Source organism: Chaetodon auriga, chromosome 8 (assembly GCF_051107435.1).
Source record: "Chaetodon auriga isolate fChaAug3 chromosome 8, fChaAug3.hap1, whole genome shotgun sequence".
Taxonomy (NCBI): domain Eukaryota; kingdom Metazoa; phylum Chordata; class Actinopteri; order Chaetodontiformes; family Chaetodontidae; genus Chaetodon; species Chaetodon auriga.
Window position 1 is genome coordinate 16,598,776 of NC_135081.1, and position 21,225 is coordinate 16,620,000.

The 21,225-nt window shown below is 42.3% G+C and overlaps 1 protein-coding gene across 1 annotated transcript; it reads left to right on the forward strand.

Moving 5' to 3' along the window:
* The first annotated feature begins 759 nt into the window (after window positions 1–759).
* Window positions 760–16,395, forward strand: ankrd28b (ankyrin repeat domain 28b). Its single transcript, XM_076736892.1, has 28 exons — window positions 760–957; window positions 5,305–5,388; window positions 5,926–6,004; window positions 6,602–6,672; window positions 6,777–6,977; window positions 8,390–8,477; window positions 8,631–8,773; window positions 8,988–9,200; window positions 9,667–9,745; window positions 9,859–9,973; window positions 10,162–10,244; window positions 10,363–10,426; window positions 10,550–10,618; window positions 10,717–10,857; window positions 11,041–11,152; window positions 11,268–11,294; window positions 11,509–11,583; window positions 11,672–11,873; window positions 12,080–12,167; window positions 12,281–12,398; window positions 12,635–12,854; window positions 13,139–13,226; window positions 13,317–13,400; window positions 13,527–13,672; window positions 13,782–13,864; window positions 14,037–14,119; window positions 14,293–14,384; window positions 14,764–16,395. Exons 1-28 carry the CDS (start codon window positions 931–933, stop codon window positions 15,045–15,047), a joined length of 3,159 nt encoding a protein of 1,052 aa, XP_076593007.1. The 5' UTR covers window positions 760–930; the 3' UTR covers window positions 15,048–16,395.
* The last annotated feature ends 4,830 nt before the right edge of the window (window positions 16,396–21,225 follow it).

Genomic DNA, 21,225 nt, shown 5'->3' on the forward strand with positions numbered 1-21,225 from the left:
TCCTGAGTGTATGGGATACTGACAAACTGTCCACAATATAGTATTAATTAAGATCATAATTAGAGGCACCACCCAGACAGAGTGTGTACCCTTTTTTCAAACTAAATTTGGGACGGAGGGAGCAACAGGTATCCAACTTTGTATCTTTAAGAGCATTACTTCTCCAGCTGGCATTAACGGTACAGCATCTCTTATTTCCTGGCTTCCAGGAGGCTAATTAATGAAACCTGTAGCGTGTTTTTTGTGTCATCATGGTATTGCTAATTTCCTTAAGAGGAGTAAGTCAGCGATCGTCTGTCCGAAAAAAATCCTCTTTCTGAGAGAATACTGATGCCATTACAGTAATTTAGTAGCTCGACCAGAGATGATTTTTGGCCACTGCTTGTATGGTCCTCGCTTTTAGTGCAACTTCAAAATGAGTCACTGTATGTAAATAGAAAAATGCTGAAAAGCAGACCAAAAGCAGCTACATAGCTCGATATATTTATTTTATTTATTAATTTTAGAAGGGAGCGGTATGGCTGTTCTATAATGTGCATAATTGCAATTGTAAATCGTTGAAATCGTTTATGAAGAAATATCTCTTATTACGGCACGAGACAGCAACGCAATATTCAACACAGTGCGTCTGTCACAGAGCGCTGTCAGCAACAACCAACCACGAGCTCCTTTACTGGTACGTGCAGTGCGACTGGCCTATTAAATCGCATCTTTTTGGGGAGCGAAGTATGGTGGCGGCAATATTATGGAGTTTCCGCTACTCCTCTGCTTCCATGCCATCAGGTTAGGAAGCTAGCAAGAGAGCTAAGCTAGCGTCACGCAAGGCCTCCAGCAGACCAGCGAGAGAGCTATCAAGATCAAACACTGCTGTCGGAAGTAGATAAATATCCCTTTATGAATCTGCATGAGAACAATTAACATCCCAGAAATATGGTGGTTCTCAAAATACGAGACCAGGTAAGTGATCACTGGAGCAAAAGCGGACCTAAGTTAAAGGTACTGTTGGTTGGCTAACGTTAGCTAGCTGACCCGATTTCAACATTCGCCAGGGGTATGTAATACGAGTTTCTCCAGCTATTCTCCGAAACGGAAGCCTTTCCTTAATCGTTTCAAAGCTAGGTGTTGAATTGTCACTCAAGGCGTGGAGGTTATGTACAGTAGTGTTGTGTAAATCAGATTTGGAGTCATGTTTGTGCGTATAATGAGAGCATCACATTTCCATTGAGACACATGCTCAAGCGGTTGTTGAGTTGTTACCAGCTAATGATACTGTGTTTATCGCCAGCAATTAGCCAGAGCCTGCGTGAAACGCTATTAGCTACTCAGCTTGGAAGTGACCAGTTAGCATGTCGTGAACAAACAATACATAACTGGGCTTGAGTGGTCGCTTCCAAGTGATTGTGTGATTTAATAAATCATAAAATCTCTGCAATGTAACTAGCAAATCGATCTGTTGATTGTGACTTTACTGTGACAGCTGGACGTTTGTGACAATCATACTTAAGCTACCTCCTCTGGTGAGGTTTCATGATGGCTGGGAGATTTCACATACCTAAATGTTTAATCTTGTTTGAATACCACCTCTGTGTTTTCGAAGTGGAGATCCGTCAGAGGGTTTTTGCCCTGCTAGTTTGGTTATTTTCTTCACGTTTATTTTCTAAAACGGCTTTCTAACACTGTTATAGTTACGTCCTTGATCACAAGCCTCAAGTGTTTGTCCCCTAGTAGAGCCTGCTAATAATTAAACGGTTTCTACCAGCTGTTTGTCTTCCGGTTTATATTCATTTGAACTACATAGATGTATACATGCAGGTAAACTGCTGGGTCATGGTTATAATAAATGTATGAAGTGACTGGCGATGTGACAGTATCAGGCGCGTGTCCTCTAACTATATTAAACACTTCCCACCTACTCGTGAAAACGAGAATAGCTTTGTTATCATATAAGCTGGCTGCTATTCTTGTAACATATTTACGTGTATGTGTGTCTCACTGTGTGTGTGTGTGTGTGTGTGTGTGTGTGTGTGTGTGAGCGCGCGCGTGCGTGCGTGCGTGTGTGCTTGAATGATCGTGTACCTGGGCTCGTGTGTGCCGCTGGAGTTGCCAAAGAGCTGTCTCCATGGTGATGGTATTAACTAGGCTGGCTTGTATGAGGAGAGGAGGTGCACAGTCCTGCAGCCAGAGAGGCATAGAAAATCTCCTACACCAGTCGTGCAGGGCTGGGGAGCTGAAAACAACAAAATGCAGATTTGTCCTTCCTTTTCACTCTGTGTGTGTGTGTGTGTGTGTGTGTGTGTGTGTGTGTGTGTGTGTGTACACGCGCGTGTCAAAGCAGCACAAGAGCCTGTTTGTTACCCTAAATTTATCCCCAGTAACTCTAACCACGGTTGCCCCCTGCAGATATTCATGGGCGTTATGATAACTGAATGAGAGGATTGTGTCATGTTTTTAGCAACTGTAAGCGCATCGGCCCCTGGACTGTAATGGTGGTCTTTGTCTTGCTATTTCTAAATGCTGAGCATCAACCCGACGGCTGAAATGCATCGTCGCACCTTATCTTATCTGCAAGGTTTCAATATGCTTCAAAGGAAATAATCTTACCTGTATCACCATGTATACATTGAATCCTCCAGAGCAAGCTGTTCACAACAGGTTTTTATTTTGCTTAAAAAAAACAGTCGTGCTTTCAGGGTTTGAGTTTTTGGTTTGTTTAATCCTGAGGTTTATTGCGTAGAGTACAAGTTATTTGTGTCAGCTGAAGGTGAAATTGTGTGTTTAACTTTCACAAAGCTTAGATTACTATCACGAGTATTTGTAATATTACTGTTAGCGTGAATGACGCTGGATAACAGTGTGGTTATGAGCTGTTGAAACATTGGTAAACAGTGCAGCTTGTTGTAAAGAATGAGACTCAAACTTTGCCATATAAACTGGACTTTTCTTGTACATTAAGTCGTAGAAGCTACATGGCTGCACATTAGCTAATTAGGTAGCTGGGCAGCCTGGTGGGTTAAATGAGGGATGAAGTTTTAATGAACAAATGTACTCTGCATGCGACATCGTTCTGACGTCCGTATTGAAGGCAGATAAATGCAGTATAAGATGAAATGGGTTTTCATTCGAGCCAAACATTAGCTACAGCACCTGATTTGAAAATCTGCTGACACTTTTTGTAACAGAACCCTGCCTGCTCCTTCATCTTAAGTTTTGTTTTGGATACATAGGTGCACATGTGCTTGATATCTCACCTGGCGCAGAGCATTTCAGTATCACCAGATTTCACAGCTATTGCTTGTTGGATTTAAAAAAAAAGAAAAAAGAAGCTTGTAACTGTGGTCGTTGCAGCTGTAAGCCTGCGTTAATAGCTTTGTTTGTTTTTTAACTTGACTGGAGTCAGGGAAGAGTTAAGTTTTTGTGGAAGCCAGGAATGTTCCATCTGGGTCTTTCATGGGTAACCAGTTGCAGCCTCTGGAAGGGATCCCCTGCCCTCACTGTTCTCCCCATCCATGCCAGCCTCCTCCCACAGGCAGTGGAAAGCTGCCTGATCAAAGACTCTCTGCTGTTGTTGTGGTGGATCAGACAGGGGAGTGCAGCAGTGTTTAGCTGGTCAGGGTTACATATGAAGGTCCACTTGCACACTTAATTATACAGTTTGCGAGTGTTGATAGGTCCACTGATTTCAGCATCATTTCTATAAGGCTTAGAGATGTAACACCTGTTGATGACAAAGAAAGTCACAAGCAAACATTTGACAAAATGTACTGTAGAACTGAAACAAGCACATAAGTTGTGGCAATCAGCTGCCTGTTTGGTGCTTTTTCTCAGATCAGGCTGTCCAACATGAATGAAAAAGTGGTTATGCTAAATTGACTCTGTTCGTCATTCAAACCTGCCATTTATGGTGTGGCAAGATTATGCTTCACCAACAAGTGAGCAGTGTATGCTATCTAGTGGTCAGAAGTACAAATATTGGCAATTGCAGCTGCAGCCTGACACTGAAGTTATCACTTGAGGTTGTCGTCATGCTGATAGTTGTTCAGATGTGGCAGCTACAGGGACTAGATGTAGATGTGCTGTCAAGTTTTAAGTCTGCTGTACTGGAACATTGGGTTCTAAGTTCTTACTCACTATATATTCAGAGACATTGCAAGTGTTACAAGACTGCCTTTTCCAATAGGAAGTGTTGAAGTTCAGCTACCTGCACATGGGTAAATATTGCATTAAATATTTAATACGGTTTCAGTTGCGTATCTTAAGCGCAGTGGTACTCTTAGCAGTCATTTATTTATTTCTTTAATTATTTATTGGTGCAAAATGGAAACAAGGAAATTGAAAAGTAGCGTGGGAAATACATAATTTGCTTATAGGGCACAGCCCAAGTTCACAGTAGTACTTTTCCCTGTGTGTACACCCCTAAGCAGGGCGGGGCCTGCTCAACTACTTTTTAAGAAGCCAGAACAGGCATGGCATGATCTGTGAGAGTCAGACTTGACAGACAGATGCACAAACTTTCTCTTCTGCTTCAGTTTTACTTTGGAAACTTTCTTAGACTCTTATCATCCTTTCCACCTGTTGTCACGTTGGATACGGTGAACCAAAACAGCTGTGGATGTTTCCCTTTTATTCCGTCTCTGTCTCCGTTGAAGATGCAGGCAGTCACAGGAAGCTAGTCATGCTCATGTAAATAAAATACGTCTGGAGAAAAGAAGTGAAGATGGACAGCACACCAGTCATTTTGAGCACAATGCTGGACATGTTTTCATCGCTCAAGATAGTGTTATTTCCCTCTGTGGCATGGGATGGATGTGTTTTTTGCTTGCCAGTGGACTGTAAACATGGAACAGAATTAGAAAGTGGCTGCTCAGCACTTGTCGGTATCAATCCTGACAGTCTGCCTCCATCATTGTCTGATTTGCGGACTCATCATTTTGTTTAATGCACATTTAAATGTTTGTATCAGCCTGCCTTTTCTGCTGCTGCGATACTTCAGTCTGTGCCCTTTTTTTTTTTTTTTAAAGAGTTACAACAAGAATATTCACGGACTTTTCAGCAGCTTAGACATAATTGTGTAATCTCTGAGCAAATGAGTCGGGTGTGTATTGTGGTGCTTGACGACGAGGATCCTGAAGTCTCTGTCAGGTCTAAGGTCTGAGTGGTCATCCTTTTCTCAGATTTGATTTATACTGTTGGCGTTTTAAATCTGCCAAAAAAGGTTTCCACATGACAGTCTGAAATAGTGTTGCGTGCCAGCCAGAAAAGCTCTGAAATTCACTTGTTTTTTGACACAGTCTCTTTCTTTTACAGCCTGCTTTGCTGAAAGCTATTTTCAATGTGGACCCAGACGAAGTACGCTCGCTCATATTCAAAAAAGAGGATGTGAATGCACAGGTAATCCCGACAGACTCTCATTAATCTCTGCATCTGTTTCCTCATATTATTGCTATATTTCACAAAACATCCCAGCACTGCTGAATTTAAAACCTCTAATGTATAATTGTCCTTGAGAGTCCTCACATGACCCTTTCAGTTAATAGTTGCCAAGTACAAAAAGCACATGGTGTGTTTTTACAGTTCCCATGCCATGATCTGGATCTGCTTATTTTATTGCATTCCTCACCATTACGGCTTCAGTGGGGGTGTTTGTTTCAAAATAAGGCTGGTTTGTACTTGCTTGTGTTTCACTGGAAGTTGCTGGATTTGTGCTAAACCCACTTTTTTGCCATAAATAGTGACTGTGTGGCTGTCAGCATTTAATAGTTATTTCTCCTTGCTAGCAATGTTAGAACAATAAAAATAAATGAACACATAGTAAACAGATCAGGATCATATTAACCTGCAGTAAAGTAAAGAAGTAATACACGTGTAAGATGTAAATGCTTTGTTTCTAATTAGAACTTGCTATGTCTTTCTATGGACTTGTTACAGGACAATGAGAAGCGAACCCCATTGCATGCTGCTGCCTATCTCGGAGATGCAGAAATTATAGAGCTGCTGATTCTTTCAGGTTTGTTTTTCAAAAGAGGATGTATGTAAATAAGCTGCGAAAGTCAAATAGGACCATATTAGTTTTTGTTATGTAGATCGAGATCTCTTTGGAAGCAAAATATTAAGGAAACAAATAATGGTTTAATGCTGCATTTCAGAAGTAATGATTGTTTGTCAGTCATCAGGGTAGATAATCTAGGAAAGGCTTGTTAAAATGCTTATGCTTATTGTTAATATGCGACATATGGCCAAATTCTTGACGGCAGTTTGGAAAGGTGGTTATTCAACGTCACCTTTCCCCTCCATGCTGAACATGGAAGTCCTGACAAACTGGTTTCTCTGCTTATAATTTAAGGGAGTGGTAAACGATCACCAATGTTAACCTGTTTCAAAGCAATAATGGCATATTTCAAATGTGACACATCTGATATAGGCATGCCAATGTAGCCAGATGGTGCATCTGCATGCAATATTGTGAAATACCTCTACATGCAATCTTTGCAGCCTGTTCTTATAATACAAAACAGAACTTCAGAGCTGTCAGAAAGGCGTTATTTTGCACTAGATGTCAGGTAACTGTATGACCTTACACAGTCGGTGTTTTCTGACTTTGTAGGTGCCAGAGTAAATGCCAAAGATAACAAGTGGCTCACTCCTCTGCACCGGGCTGTGGCCTCCTGCAGTGAGGTACGTGAATGGTCCCATCATTCTGGATAGCACACACTGTTGCGCGCTGTTTTATAAACCCGAACAGCGTGGAACTTAAACCTACTTGTGACGACTTCTTGCAGGAGGCTGTCCAGGTGTTGCTGAAACACTCTGCGGACGTAAACGCCCGAGACAAGAACTGGCAGACGCCGCTTCACATCGCGGCAGCAAATAAGGCTGTACGCTGCGCCGAAGCCCTCGTCCCGCTGCTCAGCAATGTGAATGTGTCAGACAGAGCAGGCCGGACTGCGCTGCACCACGCAGCCTTCAGCGGTCACCTGGAGGTAACGTTAAGCCCAAATTATTGTTTGATTCAGCTGTGAGCTGTACTGGAAGAACTGCTTTTAATACCTTTAGTATTGATTTTGCTGTACCATAATGGATTGAAATGGCTGTACATTTGCAATTGCAAATGTACAGCCAGAAAGAAACAAAACATGCACCAGTGTAAAGGGTAATGGTGACTCTGCTGCTCTACAGTCTGTCATCTTTGTTGTGTTTTAAAAGAGCAGCCACCTCACCACTGCTCATATTGACAGGTTAAATGTTGTTCTCCTCTCTAAACAAGTTTTTGTTAGCAAACATCACACCAGGCTTGATGTCGCGTGTGTTTACCTGGCTGTTAGTATAAGCTCCTGATCTTCTCCTCTTACTGACAGGAAGTGTTTCTGCTTGCCTCATAAATGTCGAAACACAATGGACATTGTGCTGTGTACCGTTGCAATACAGAACAACTGAACAATGGCCACGTTTTTGCCTGTTCAAAGAATGTGAAACAATCATCGTCCCCATATAGCTCCGCTGACCGCATACTGTTCGCAGCTTGGCCCGTCTGTAACCGTAAACATAGCCAAAACCACATCATGTGTTATTATACAGATGGCTACAAGCACACTTGCATTAGTTAGAGAAACATATAGTCAGTTGTTCCTCTTCCTTTTAGTATTGGTTGCTTCTCTCTCAGATGATCTTTTTTTAACTTTTTTTTTTTTTTTTTTTGGAATTTTTTTTTTGGAATTTTTTTTAGTGCTGCATATGGTGGAAAATATACATTTTAATAAGGTATTTGTACCTGCAGAACTTGGCTTTATTGTGCATTCCAGTTTAGACAACCAAGCTGAGCATCTGTTATATTTGTGCATATTAGACTTTTGATCCAGTGGTAATAATCAGCCTTTTGATCTGGGAGTCTAGGAGATGCACAGATGTAAACACCAGGACAAACTCTGACTTGGAGAAGCCACAGCTCAACAAACAATAACATCACCTTCCAATGAATCAGTCATAGCTTGTCAAGAAAGTAATATATTTTCAAAGCTTTCCCACATGGATGAGGCCTGACACTGTGGGTTATCAGTCATAAAGTGTGGTCACACACTCAAGGCCGCTAAGTGCACAGTCAGCGCCTGCCAGTCATGTGCTTGCACGCAAAAGAATCCTTGCAATCATTTTCTCGCATGCAAATGAGTTATCTTACAGGTGGAAGTGTCTCATCTAATAATAAAGTGTTTATGCAAATCCAGCGCATAACAAATACAAATACCGAGCACACACAGTCGTAGCCTGCGTTCAGCTTGTTAACAATCTTTGCATCGACTACACAGTGGAAGGCAGCAGAACTAATAGTGTTCAGGTTGGAGCTTCTCTCAACATATTTCTGGATTGCTCTTTTTTTTTCCCCTGTTGCTGCTGTTAGATGGTGAGGCTCTTGCTCTCCAGAGGAGCAAACATCAATGCCTTTGACAAGAGGGACCGCCGTGCAATCCACTGGGCAGCTTACATGGGTAATAAATCAAGCACTGGGGCTTTTACATCAGATTATTGCTGTTCTGTGTGACTTCAGGAGTTGCTCTCCTTGTGCTCAATGAAACCAAATGAAATGGTTGATGATGTCTTGATAGCATACCCATGTAATTAAATCATGTTTTCGTCTTCAGGGCATATAGAAGTGGTGAAACTGCTGGCATCCCATGGTGCCGAGGTGGCCTGCAAAGATAAGAAATCTTACACCCCCCTACATGCGGCAGCCTCCAGTGGAATGATCAGCGTTGTCAAATACCTCCTGGACTTGGGGGTGGATGTAAGTTCCACCCACAAGCCTGCTGTCCTCACGCTGTAGACACTGCTGGAAGTTATGGAGAGAACAGAAACGTATTAACGCATAACCTGTCCTGATGCACTGAATATGTTTTGAATAGTGACTCGACGGCTTTTTGTGATGTGTGTAAAACGACATACCGCTTGATGGGGAAACGGTGGTGACATGACTGCTCTCTGTTCATCTTGCCGTCTAGATCAATGAGCCCAACGCATATGGCAACACGCCTCTGCACGTGGCCTGCTACAACGGGCAGGACGTGGTGGTGAACGAGCTCATTGAGTGCGGAGCTAACGTCAACCAGGTAAACGAGAAGGGATTCGCACCCCTCCATTTTACTGCCGCTTCACGCCACGGCGCCCTCTGTCTGGAGCTACTAGTGTGCAACGGGGCTGATGTCAACATCAAGGTGAGTAAAAACCAGGATGACGCCTCTGGCTGCCTTAACTCTGATTACTTGGGAAAAAGATTAGTCATTGTGATCTGGGAAAGATGTTACTTAATATCTGGCACTCCTTTCCCAGGCACAGTTACATGATTGAGAAATAATCACACTATAACTGTTATTACTCCATTTTTAACCTTTCTCAAATCTGTGGTTTATGATTTGATCACATTTTGTCATCAAAAATAGTGCTGAATCATGTGGTGGATAATTAAAATCTCAACAGTTCAGTTCAGTTCATAGCAGTGTACGTTAACCCTGATTTTTGTAAATTGCATCCACATCTTAGCAGCTTCAGTCTTCATTATCAAATTGTGCAGTTGCGTCCGTGTTTTCTGCATTGCGGGAATCACAGGGCCCTGCTTGAAATCATTAGGAGCCTCAGTAATGACCTGCGCTGTGACACCACCATGTTTTTGTTTCACTCCAGAGTAAAGACGGTAAGACTCCCCTCCACATGACAGCCATCCACGGGAGGTTTTCCAGGTCTCAAGCAATCATTGCGAATGGTGAGCTCCGCTAAAAAAATCAGCCTCGTTGACTTTCGTGGACTAAAACCCAAAAACTGCTTCTGTGTAACAACGGCCAAGTGCTTAGTTTGTTTGTTTTTCTTTTTCCAAAGGTGCTGAGATTGACTGTGAAGATAAGAACGGAAATACACCACTGCACATTGCAGCTCGATACGGACACGAACTCCTCATCAACACCCTCATCACCAACAGAGCTGACACGGCGAAGTAAGCGAGCCTGTCTGTCCTTTTTCAGCAACTGTTCCGACTTGACACATCGTGGAGGAGCTGCGTGTTTAAAGCTTTCCAAAGCAGAAAAGCAGTGTCTGTTATGTAACTGATACCAATTATTCTGCACTATTAATAGTTAAGCAGCAGTGATGCTGGGTAAATCAACATGATTGTGTCTTTTTCAGGCGCGGGGTTCATGGTATGTTCCCACTGCATTTGGCTGCTCTCAGTGGATTTTCCGACTGCTGCCGAAAGCTCCTGTCTTCAGGTGAGCGAGTGCTAACTCAGCCAGTCACGGTACACAGTGACACAAGTCTTACATTCTTGATGAGGTTTGTCTCAGATTTTCAAATTGATCTTGTTCGTCATCTTTTGCTCTGATGCAGGATTTGATATTGATACTCCTGATGACTTTGGAAGGACCTGTTTACATGCTGCAGCTGCTGGAGGGTTAGTACAGGACAGCTGAATAGTGTTAATTGCAAGTGTTATGATACTGTTCGTGACCTAGAAGAGAAAGAATAATATTATATTTATCAGTTCGGCATCTCATTAATCTCCTCCGCCCCTCAGAAACCTGGAATGTCTCAATCTTCTGCTCAACACGGGGGCAGACTTTAATAGAAAGGACAGCTTCGGCAGGTTTGTAGCATTTAACTTTGGATTTGGATCAAGACTTTGTGCTCTCCGACTTCCTGCTCGAATGTGAACTGGAAACTAAGCTGTGTTTGCTTTTCCAGGACCCCTCTGCACTATGCTGCTGCCAACTGTAACTACCAGTGCCTGTTTGCTCTGGTGGGCTCAGGGGCCAGCGTCAACGACCTAGATGAGCGGGGCTGCACCCCTCTCCACTACGCGGCTGCCTCTGACACAGATGGAAAGTCAGTAATACTTTTGAAATTTCAGTTTCTTAAAGGAGGGTGGCGGCCGTGTGCGAGGCAGGATATGTTTGAGAGGTTTCATGGATAAAAGCTCAGTTGCATTATTGATTATGCAGAGTAGTGATTCAAGACTTGAGAGACGCCGGTGTTGCCTTGACTACAGCCTCTTTGTTTTGTCTGCAGGTGCCTGGAATATTTGCTGCGAAACGACGCAAATCCAGAAATCCGGGACAATCAGGGCTACAATGCTGTGCACTACGCTTCGGCGTACGGACATCGCCTCTGTCTGGAGCTGGTAAGAACTTCACTCCGGAGCACACAATACATAACAGTTAGCGTCTCCATATTTCGGTATTACTGTATTGCAATGATGTTGAATGCAATGCTGCTTCTCCCACTCTCTTTTACAGATTGCAAGTGAAACGCCTCTAGATGTGGTGAGTTGAATTTGTACTTTTCTCCCTCATGACATCAGACATCGTAAAATAACCATCACAAAGAGGAGCCAGCAATGTAGACCCCGACACATTCATCACTGAGGCGATTGTGATCAGATACAGATTACCACCTGTATCTCTTGCATGCAGCTTCACAGCTAAGACAGTGATTATATTTGAAGTAGATCCTAACTTGTGTACCTGGTTTGTTCAGCTAATGGAAACCTCAGGGACAGACATCCTGAATGACTCTGATGTCAGAGCCCCCATCAGCCCCCTGCATCTTGCTGTGAGTAATGTGTATTATCCTTATTATGGCGTCATCCTCAATCTCATCTTATTTGTGTTAACTCATTCATGGTGCATTGATCTTTCAGGCATACCACGGTCACCACCATGCTATGGAAGTTCTGGTGCAGTCTCTGCTGGATCTGGATGTGAGAAACAGCCAAGGGCGAACACCCCTGGATCTGGCTGCCTTTAAGGGTCATGTAGAGTGTGTGGACGTCCTCATCAACCAGGGAGCTTCCATCTTGGTCAAAGACTTCACCTTGAAGCGAACCCCCATCCATGCAGCAGGTACGGGCTGGAATTGGTGGCACATGAATTTGGCTGCATCTGAATTTTCAGACCCAGATACAAATTTTATCTAAAATGGAAGGAATCTCCATCATCCGGTTGAATTGTGTTGCAGATTTGTTTTAATTAGTTTTTTCCTTTTGTAAAGCACTTTGTATTATTATTATTGTTACTACTGTTATGGAGTGTTTATTCTTTACCTGCAGCTACCAATGGTCATTCAGAATGTTTGCGTTTACTGATTGGAAATGCTGATCTTCAAAGTGCAGTAGACATTCAAGATGGGAATGGACAGTAAGTAAAATTTGTTTGTGGTATTTTATTTTTTTATTTATTTATTTTTTAATTTATTTATTTGATCTCATGATGTAAAGTATTTCCTGACCTTATTCTCTGTTATCTCTCAGAACCCCCCTGATGCTGTCGGTCCTGAGTGGACACACAGATTGTGTGTATTCACTGCTAAATAAGGGAGCCAGTGTAGAAGCCAAAGATAAGTGGGGCAGGACGGCCCTACACAGAGGAGTAAGAAGATCTTGTTCTAACATACATACTGTGTATGCACTGTGGGACAGTTTTCCTAATTCTGACTGACTACATTTTAACCTATTTTTTCTGTTTTTCACATCCCCATTCATATTTTTTACTGTGATTATATTTGTGATACTTGGACATGCGTGTTATCCCCTTGGAACTCCACACTGTCCAGGATTAATCAGTCAACAGTAATAACACTTATGTCTTCTTTTTTCTGGCCGCAGTCAGTGACCGGCCATGAGGAGTGTGTGGAGGCCTTGCTTCAGCACAGCGCCAACTTCCTGGTGCGAGACTGTAAAGGGCGAACACCGGTCCACCTGGCAGCAGCGTGTGGACACGTTGGGGTACTGGGAGGCCTGCTGCATGCTGCCCAATCAGTGGAAACACTACCTGTCTTAACAGACAACCAAGGCTACACCCCACTGCACTGGGCCTGCTACAATGGTACAGAGATAGTCATTGAAATGTACATCTGATTTTAGTGATGTATGCACTTAGATACAGGCATGCTGCCAAGAAAAGTGAAAAGGAGCACTTAAGCAAGTAAGGATCTAAGATGGCATGCATGACTTCTTGATGCTTGCTCTCGATGCAGTTCTTTCATGCAGTTTCCTTATGCACCCAAAGTCTAAATTTTGACGCTTTGATGAGGACAAATGTCGTCAGAGAGCCCTGATTGTGAGGACCTCAGGATGAAGGCTCATGTGGTTGATGCTTTGTCTCTGCAGGTCACGATACGTGTGTGGAGGTTTTGCTGGAACAAGAGGTTTTTCACAAGGCCGAAGGCAATTCTTTCAGCCCCCTCCACTGTGCTGTGTAAGATCTTGAGCTGTTTTCTGCTTCGATCAATGCCTGTGAGGACAGAACCTCTCACAGATGAAATAAGAGTGTTTTTCACTCCTTTAGGATCCATGACAACGAAGGTGCAGCCGAGATGCTGATCGACACTCTGGGCCCTGCCATTGTCAATGCCAAAGACAGTAAAAACAGGTATACACTCTCATATGAAGACAATAATTGCAGCTTCATTCAGAAAACCTGTCCAGTGAATTAAAAGTTATGTAATGAATGTGATGACTGTTCGATTAAACAAATGTTCCGATGTTATTTTCTCAGGACCCCACTACATGCAGCAGCCTTTACTGACCATGTAGAGTGTCTCCAGCTGTTGCTGAGCCACAACGCTCAGGTCAACAGCGTTGATGCCGCAGGGAAGACCCCACTCATGATGGCAGCTGAGAATGGCCAGACCAACGCTGTTGGTACGAATGCGTCTCCACTTTAACCACTGGACTGGAAAACATCCCTTTTGAGATGTAATAATCAGCGTTTGTTTTTCCTGCCTTTCACCTTCTCACTCTCACTGTGTAGAGCTGCTGGTGAGCAGTGCAAAAGCAGATCTGACTCTGCAGGACGCTGTGAAGAACACTGCACTTCATCTCGCCTGCAGTAAGGTTTGTATCACCATACGGTGGCGCTGCTCTTACATCCTACAGCATCAAGCACGCAGTATGTTCCTGCAAGTATGCGCTGAAATACTATAAGCCATGTGTCTTTACTGCACATTTATAAGCGACTGTATGAGGTTGTTTTTAATATTTGTTGTGCTCTACCTTTTGTCCATAGGGACATGAAACCAGTGCCTTGTTGATATTGGAGAAGATTACAGACAGAAACCTCATAAATGCCACTAACGCCGCCTTACAGACGTATGTATCACACATATTACTTTAGTGTCTTGTCTCTTACTGCACCTGAGGGGTGGAATTGAGTGCTACTGTTTGGGGATTACGGTGGGAATTTTAATTATTAATGTAGAGATACAGATTGTAAAATATTGACCTGCCTGTTGGGGCATCTATGTTTTCATCTTTATTTCAAGGCCTCTACACGTGGCTGCAAGAAATGGCTTAACTGTGGTGGTGCAAGAGCTGCTTGCAAAGGGAGCCAGTGTACTTGCAGTTGATGAAAATGGTAAATTCACAATATTATTTTTCTTTCACTACTTACCATCACCTTGCATATGTTTTGCACATACATTAGCAAGTGCCACCTAAACGTGCATCAATTATGACACAATAGGATCAGCAAAAATGCCCTCACATATGGCCATTGAGCTGCTGTTATTTTCCAGTTTGAAATGATTTCACCCTTAAGACATTTTAGCTGCTTGTTAACCTTAGAAAACGTTTACCTAATGTTGTGTATAATGTCAAAAAGAATTAGCAAATTATCACATTCTGTGTTATGCTTTACACAGCATCCCAACGCTTTTGGCATGAGGGTTGTAGACACTGAAACTGTGCATTACTTTTATAGAATATGTAACAGTTGTGCACTTTCATTGGTTCAGGTTACACACCCGCCTTGGCTTGTGCCCCCAACAAAGATGTGGCAGACTGCCTAGCCCTCATCCTGGCCACCATGATGCCTGTGTCCCCCTGCGCCCCGGCACCCACCCTCCCTTTTAGTGCCATTAACCACTACACCACCAGCCCCTCTAAGAGCGTCACCTTCGACAGCTTGCCCGTGCTACGCGGCGAGCACAGCTCCTACTGCAGCTTCAACAACATCAGCCATCACGACGGCTTCTACAAGGACGAGGAGCTCAATGACTCGGATTCAGAGACATACTGAGGGACAGGAGCAAGCGATAGCTACATAAACACACACACACTGTGTCTTAAAAATCACCCACCGCCAGCTTGGGAGGGCAGAAGAAGAGAAAAGCCCCCACAGGAGCCTTAAGAGTCCCTACCCCCACCCCCACCCAACCAGAGAGCAAGAGAGGGAGGAGGTGAAGCAGGCTGGCCCACATTCATCCCGACCTCATCCAGCACCAGGTGTCCTTCAGCTGATACTGGACCTCAGTAACCGCTGCTCTACCAACACTGACTTCTTGAGTGCTATAAACTGTACTTGTTGGGCGGACAGCGACTTTTGTGCAGCAATAACATGCTGAAGAGGGATGGTAGCACTTCAGAGAGAGCTGAACCGATGGGGACCAAAAGACGTGGATGAATTTTAACCCAGTTTTAACGGGGAGGTTGAGAATTTAGCGAGGTTTTATTGGTTAGTGCGGGGGAGAGGGAGGGAGCCAGTTTTCATTTTTAAAAGTTCTTGATGAGTTAAAGAAGGTTGATATCCGTACACTACATCCCTCAGAATGCACTTGTCCTTTAAGTTTGTAGTCGTACGGGGGGAAAAGCGTTTATTTTTTGAGATCAAAATTTTAATATACCCATGTTCATGTCTTAAACTCCTTTATTCTTTAGGGGAAAAAATCTGATTTACCGACCTGAGTAATTAAAAAAACATTTGATACGTGCACCACCTTATTTTTAAGTTGATCGACCTTACCTTTGTACATTGACCTTTCCATTGCGGTTTAGCCTTTCAAGAATAAATTATTTGTGTACTTTCGGTTCCTATTTATGTGTTCATTTTGTGCCTTTATTAGTTACTGAGAAAAGATGGGTTTGTAGAGGCAGCTGTGAAAGTACAGTGATGCACATTAGGTAAGTAATGAAACATTTCTAAGACGCACTGATCCAGTATTGAGGTATCGGAGGCTCAGCTATGTGAGAAGAAACACTGTAAACCAATGACAAGACGGCGCTTGATTTTGCTCTGTTTGAATGATATTTTTGCTCTTATTAGTCAATGTTTGTTGACAGGTTTTGCTTGCTTTAACTTAAAAAAAAGAAAAAAAAAAGAAAGAAACCACTCGATCCTACCATGATTCAAAACCCCCTTTTATGTCTGTTGAAAAATCCTCCTAACTGGAAATATGTACAATACATTTGCTAGCTTCATGAGAGCGAAGAAAAAAAATCATTTTTTGTTGCTTTTTCTTGAAGAGGGAAGAAACTAGCATGTATATAGAAATTTATGACTGTGAATTCAATGCTCCAATGAGTTCTTTCATTACTGAGATTGCTGTATATTTTATGAGTAATAAAGAAATGAGTTATTTAATAATGAACATGAGTCTTTATGGAGTACTGCTTTAAATCTGTTAGATACATGACACACTTGAAGCTGTTGGCATTTTGACATGTCACAGTAGGAAGAGCACAAGTGTGAATAACGAAATGAATGATGAATTCCATTTAGCTGTTTCAGTTTCAGGGTGCTTGCTGACTCACGCTGTCATGGCTTTCTGGCACACTTGAATAGAACAGCCATTGTTAATGTTATTAGTAACACCGGTGCTTTTCCTGCCGTGAAAAGACCCATCAAACACAGAATTAACTTGGTGTCCACCTCATTTCCAGGCACTAATATGACTTAACTATCACGATATTCTATCATAAGATTTTTTTGACGAGGTGCTTTTTGATTTTAGAACTTTTTCTCATGCTGCCTTGACTGCTGATCAGTTTAAATTATCCTTCAGATTCTGTTTGTTTTGATCATTGATTACTCTCTCAGTCTAATACAAGTGTGCCTTTAATCTTTTGTCAGCACTATGTTCTGTGTGCAGCCTTGGAGCACTCGTGTAAAAGCTATTGTTTGTTATTATTAAGTAAGCAGCAGACTTTGCCTGGTGATGGTTAAGGATCCAACAGTATGAGGTGACCTTTGGGCTTCAGTTTGTCTGTCGGTACATCACCATCCACTGAATTTTGGAATAGTTGGTGTCCCTATCACTGAAGTGGCCATGGCTGCTCAGGCTGCAGGGATCAGATGTGTGGGAATTGGTGGAATGGCCAACGCTAACATGAACTGCTGGTGACCAGTGTGCTCTGACCACACAGGTGAGCAGGTGCCTGTATTAACCTATATTAACATCCCCGGCCATATCCATGAGACCTACTTATTCCCTCATCAACATGATCACACAAAACCCTAAATAACTTCACAAACAATAACAAACCAATATTTAAACCATTATACCCTACAAAATACGTCTAAATTCATTCATGGCTTCGACAGCATCAGCAGCAGCATTACTGTACTGTTAGGAACACGTTGAAAATGTGTATGAAAACCATTTTGGAAGAAGAAGAAGAGCATTATTAAAAATATGCATCAGCAACATTTAGGGAGAAAAAAAAATGATTGGTCGGCTTGCTTTTATCCTTAAAATAATCCTTTGAGGTAGGTTTGTGTTTTACCTCCGAAAACAGAGCTGTGAGGAAGGTGCATGCTTAACTTCAGGGTGAGGAACGCACCCTGGACTTCCCCTGGAAGTCCCACTCAAAGCTGATGAGGTTCTTCAGTAGTGTGGAGATGTGTGTATTGACGGTGGCAGACATCTTCTGGACCTAACTCAGACTATCAAGATTCCTCATGGAGATTCAATATTCTCTGCTAACGCAGTAAATTAAGATGGCTAACAGCCTCACAGACCTACTGTCATAATTTCTTGCTCTAGTTCCATTTTGTTTATTTTATATCTTTTTGAAACTGGATTTCTGTACATGTGAACACAGCACTCAATCTAACTGCAGTTAAACTGTAACATGGAACAACATTTAGTTTGTAATGGACACATCACTCATTTCCATACACTTGAAAACAATTTTCAATGACATATAAATTCAGATAGAGATTTATTTATTCATCATTTTTTTATTTAATATTTATTTCTTATTATTGTTTTTGTGGTTTTTGATTTGATGTTTTTATTCATCATTGAAGTCATCATCATGCATTTTATCTATAATCAATTCTCTATTCTTTATGGGCCAGATTAATTATCTATTTCTTATTACTGTTTTTGGTTTTGGTGTAGTTGCAAATTTTAAGTGTCTACATGATTTGATATTATTTATCATTTAAGTTTGTTTTTTTTTAATCTATGATCAATTCTCTATTCTTTATGGGCCAGATTAATTATCTATTTACAAATTTCAAGTCTTGATTTCAAGTGACTTGACATATTTGTGGATAGTTACGTGGGAGAAACTGGAGCACCCAGAGTAAACCCGCACACACGAGGAGAATATGCAAACTCCTCACAGAAAGGTCTGGCCTGAACCAGAACCTTAGGTTGATCATCCTACATTCTCCATCTTTCCAGAGCAGTCCATAATGTGGAGTTCCTGTCAGTTGGAAGTTTAGGTTTTAAAGTTTGACGCAGTGGGATCCCAGCATTAGATATGTAAACGTTAGGAGTTTCGCGAACTCTACTGTTTCTTCTCGTTGCAGCTGGGATGCCATTGCGGGGAATATCCAGAGGATGAGGCCTGCCAGGTCTATCTGCACAGATGTGACTGAGACCATCTTCATCAGTAGCTTGGGCGTATTTAGGTGGCTTGGAGATGTGTGGTTGCCTGTCTGTCATGAATTCCACCTCCTCTGCAGCAAGAGGAGGATGAGGCCTGCCACGTTCAATATCTGCAACAATGTAACCAAGAGCATCGTCATAGGTAGGTTTTAAAGTTTGAGGCAGTGCCAACCCACCAACAGATAAGTAAACGTTGGAAGTTTCGCGAAATCCATTGTCTCTATTCATTGCAGCTCGGGTGTGTTTGAGAGCAGTTCTATCACTCTTGGTAGCTGGGGCGAATTTAGGTGGTTTGGAGATGGGTGGGAAGTGGGTGGGTCCCAAGCTGTCGTCATGGGTTTCCCTTGCCCTCCTTAGGTCTTCAGAAGCCTCACGGTATGCATGCTGAGCATGGTGCCGGAAGTACTGGTCCCACTCATCATTCTGTTCAAGCCTCAATACAGCATCAATGTACACAGGTTTTGGCTGCTTGCGGCGGGCTCGATTTTCAGCTCTAAGGGAAGCATTGGCCTCCGCTATATGCTCGCTGTACATTTTCTTCTGCTGAGCCTTCTGTCTCATCTCTGCGATGAATGACTTTGCATTCCGTTCATCGTTCAGATACTGGTTGATCGTCGATTGACGCGCCTCCCGTTCCATTTGCTGTTTCTTCAAGGCATTTTGTTCAAGATTCCTCGAAGCATCATAGAGCCCTTGGATTTTAGAGCGTAACTTCCTCACCTTGCCTTCGTTGTGACACTTTTCAAACATGTTCATGTCAACATGTGGCTGCCTGTCTGCCATGAATTCTGCCAAGGCGTTGGAATTCAAATGACTGAGACGATCTTCATGGATAGGTTGTAAAGATTCAGGCAGTGCGAACCCCCCAACAGATAAGTAAATATTAGGAGTTTTGCGAACTCTACTGCCTCTATTCACTGCAGCACCATCCTCAGTGGTAGTTCTTGCATGACTGTTCATGACAACACGTGGCTGTCTGCGTGCCATGAATTCCTTCTCCTCTGCAGCAGGATGGCCATTCATTGGCCTTTGCTGCTGCATCTTCTTACAAGCTGTGAGAGGGTTGCTCTGTCTGGAGTGGCACAGAGTATCTCTCTTGTTCTTTCTGTACTTTTCTGCCATGGTATTTCTTGTGTATTACCTAGTAATTAAAACTGTGTTCAGAATGTCTTTCTGTAACTCGATTTCTGTCTATCTCTTTCTGTCTGTATCTCTTTCTGTCTGTAAATAGTTTGGTACCGGTCTGAGAGTACTTTTATAGATAAACTAACATCAAAGCAAACATAATTGCCTTTGATATTGAGGTCTTTTATTTTGCCTTTGATCTTGAGCGATTATTTTTAAATGCTGTGACATCGTCGTGTGACGTCATCATATGACGTCACGCTTGTTGTGGATAGCGAAACTGACCGAAAAATGCCGGAAGAAACGACTCGTTAAGCCTCTGTGATTAGAGGAGCCGCATCCTATAATGCTGGAAATGGTGTAACATAAGCGATTGTTTTAAATTTATGGTGAAAGATTTAAAGTAACAGCTACAAACAACACGACTAACAATTGTTAAATCGGCGTTAACAGATGGAAATCTAATACAGATACCGTATACTTGTTCAGATTTTATTAATTACCCTGTTCTTTTTATTGTTTGGGTATTTACTCAGTTCCATGGTGCTTTTCAAATCTGTGGTGATGGTATATCTTTGCATTATAGTGAAAGATATCTAACATCTGGTCCACCTTATTGACATGAATGATTTTCAATTTTTCTGGTCATTACTTCTACGGCTACAGTAGTGTCCGTCTCATGTTAGAATTACAATTTAAAATTTAAAACATTATTCAGAAAAACTCTCATCCCTGCAGCACCATGGCCTGTGTTAATGTTGACATGCACATCCGTGAAGCTGATGAGGAGCGACGCAGGGGCAGCTGCATAGAGCCACTGAGGAAATAAATTAAATTAGGGTTTGTAGCCCCGAAAGTACTTCACAGCGTGTCCGGTATCACAGCATGGCTCCGTAGTAAAAGCATGCCACAACAGACATTTCTTGACATCTTACACCTCAGACCGCTGCTATCCACTGTTCACGGAGTCCAATCTCATCATCACACAGCTAATCAGGTCAGGTTGTACCTTAAAATAGAGGAGAGGGTCAGCAATATGACACGATTAAAAACAGCATGTTTTGCTAACTAATATCACAAATCTTGATTTTATTTTATTTCATTTCATTTTACAAATTAGAGACATTAGAGAGATTGGTTGATCAGTCGACCTGTTTGTTCCAGACAACAATGTCTGAACACCTTTTGGATGTATCACTGGATGTGTCATCAAATTTGGATGAATTGATGATTTTGGTGATCCTTTGACTTTTTCTCAACACTGTAAATAATTTTCCTGCAAAATAACAATAAATTGACATGCATAATTAATAAGACAATAATTCAATTAATCAGCTTGACATATTTAAAACAGAAGAGTGGCGTGGATTGAATTCATTTTTGAAGGCAACGTCCCCCTACAGTGGGCAAAAACTTGTTTGTGTGTGCTAACCAGTAGGAGACAGGATTAGCCGG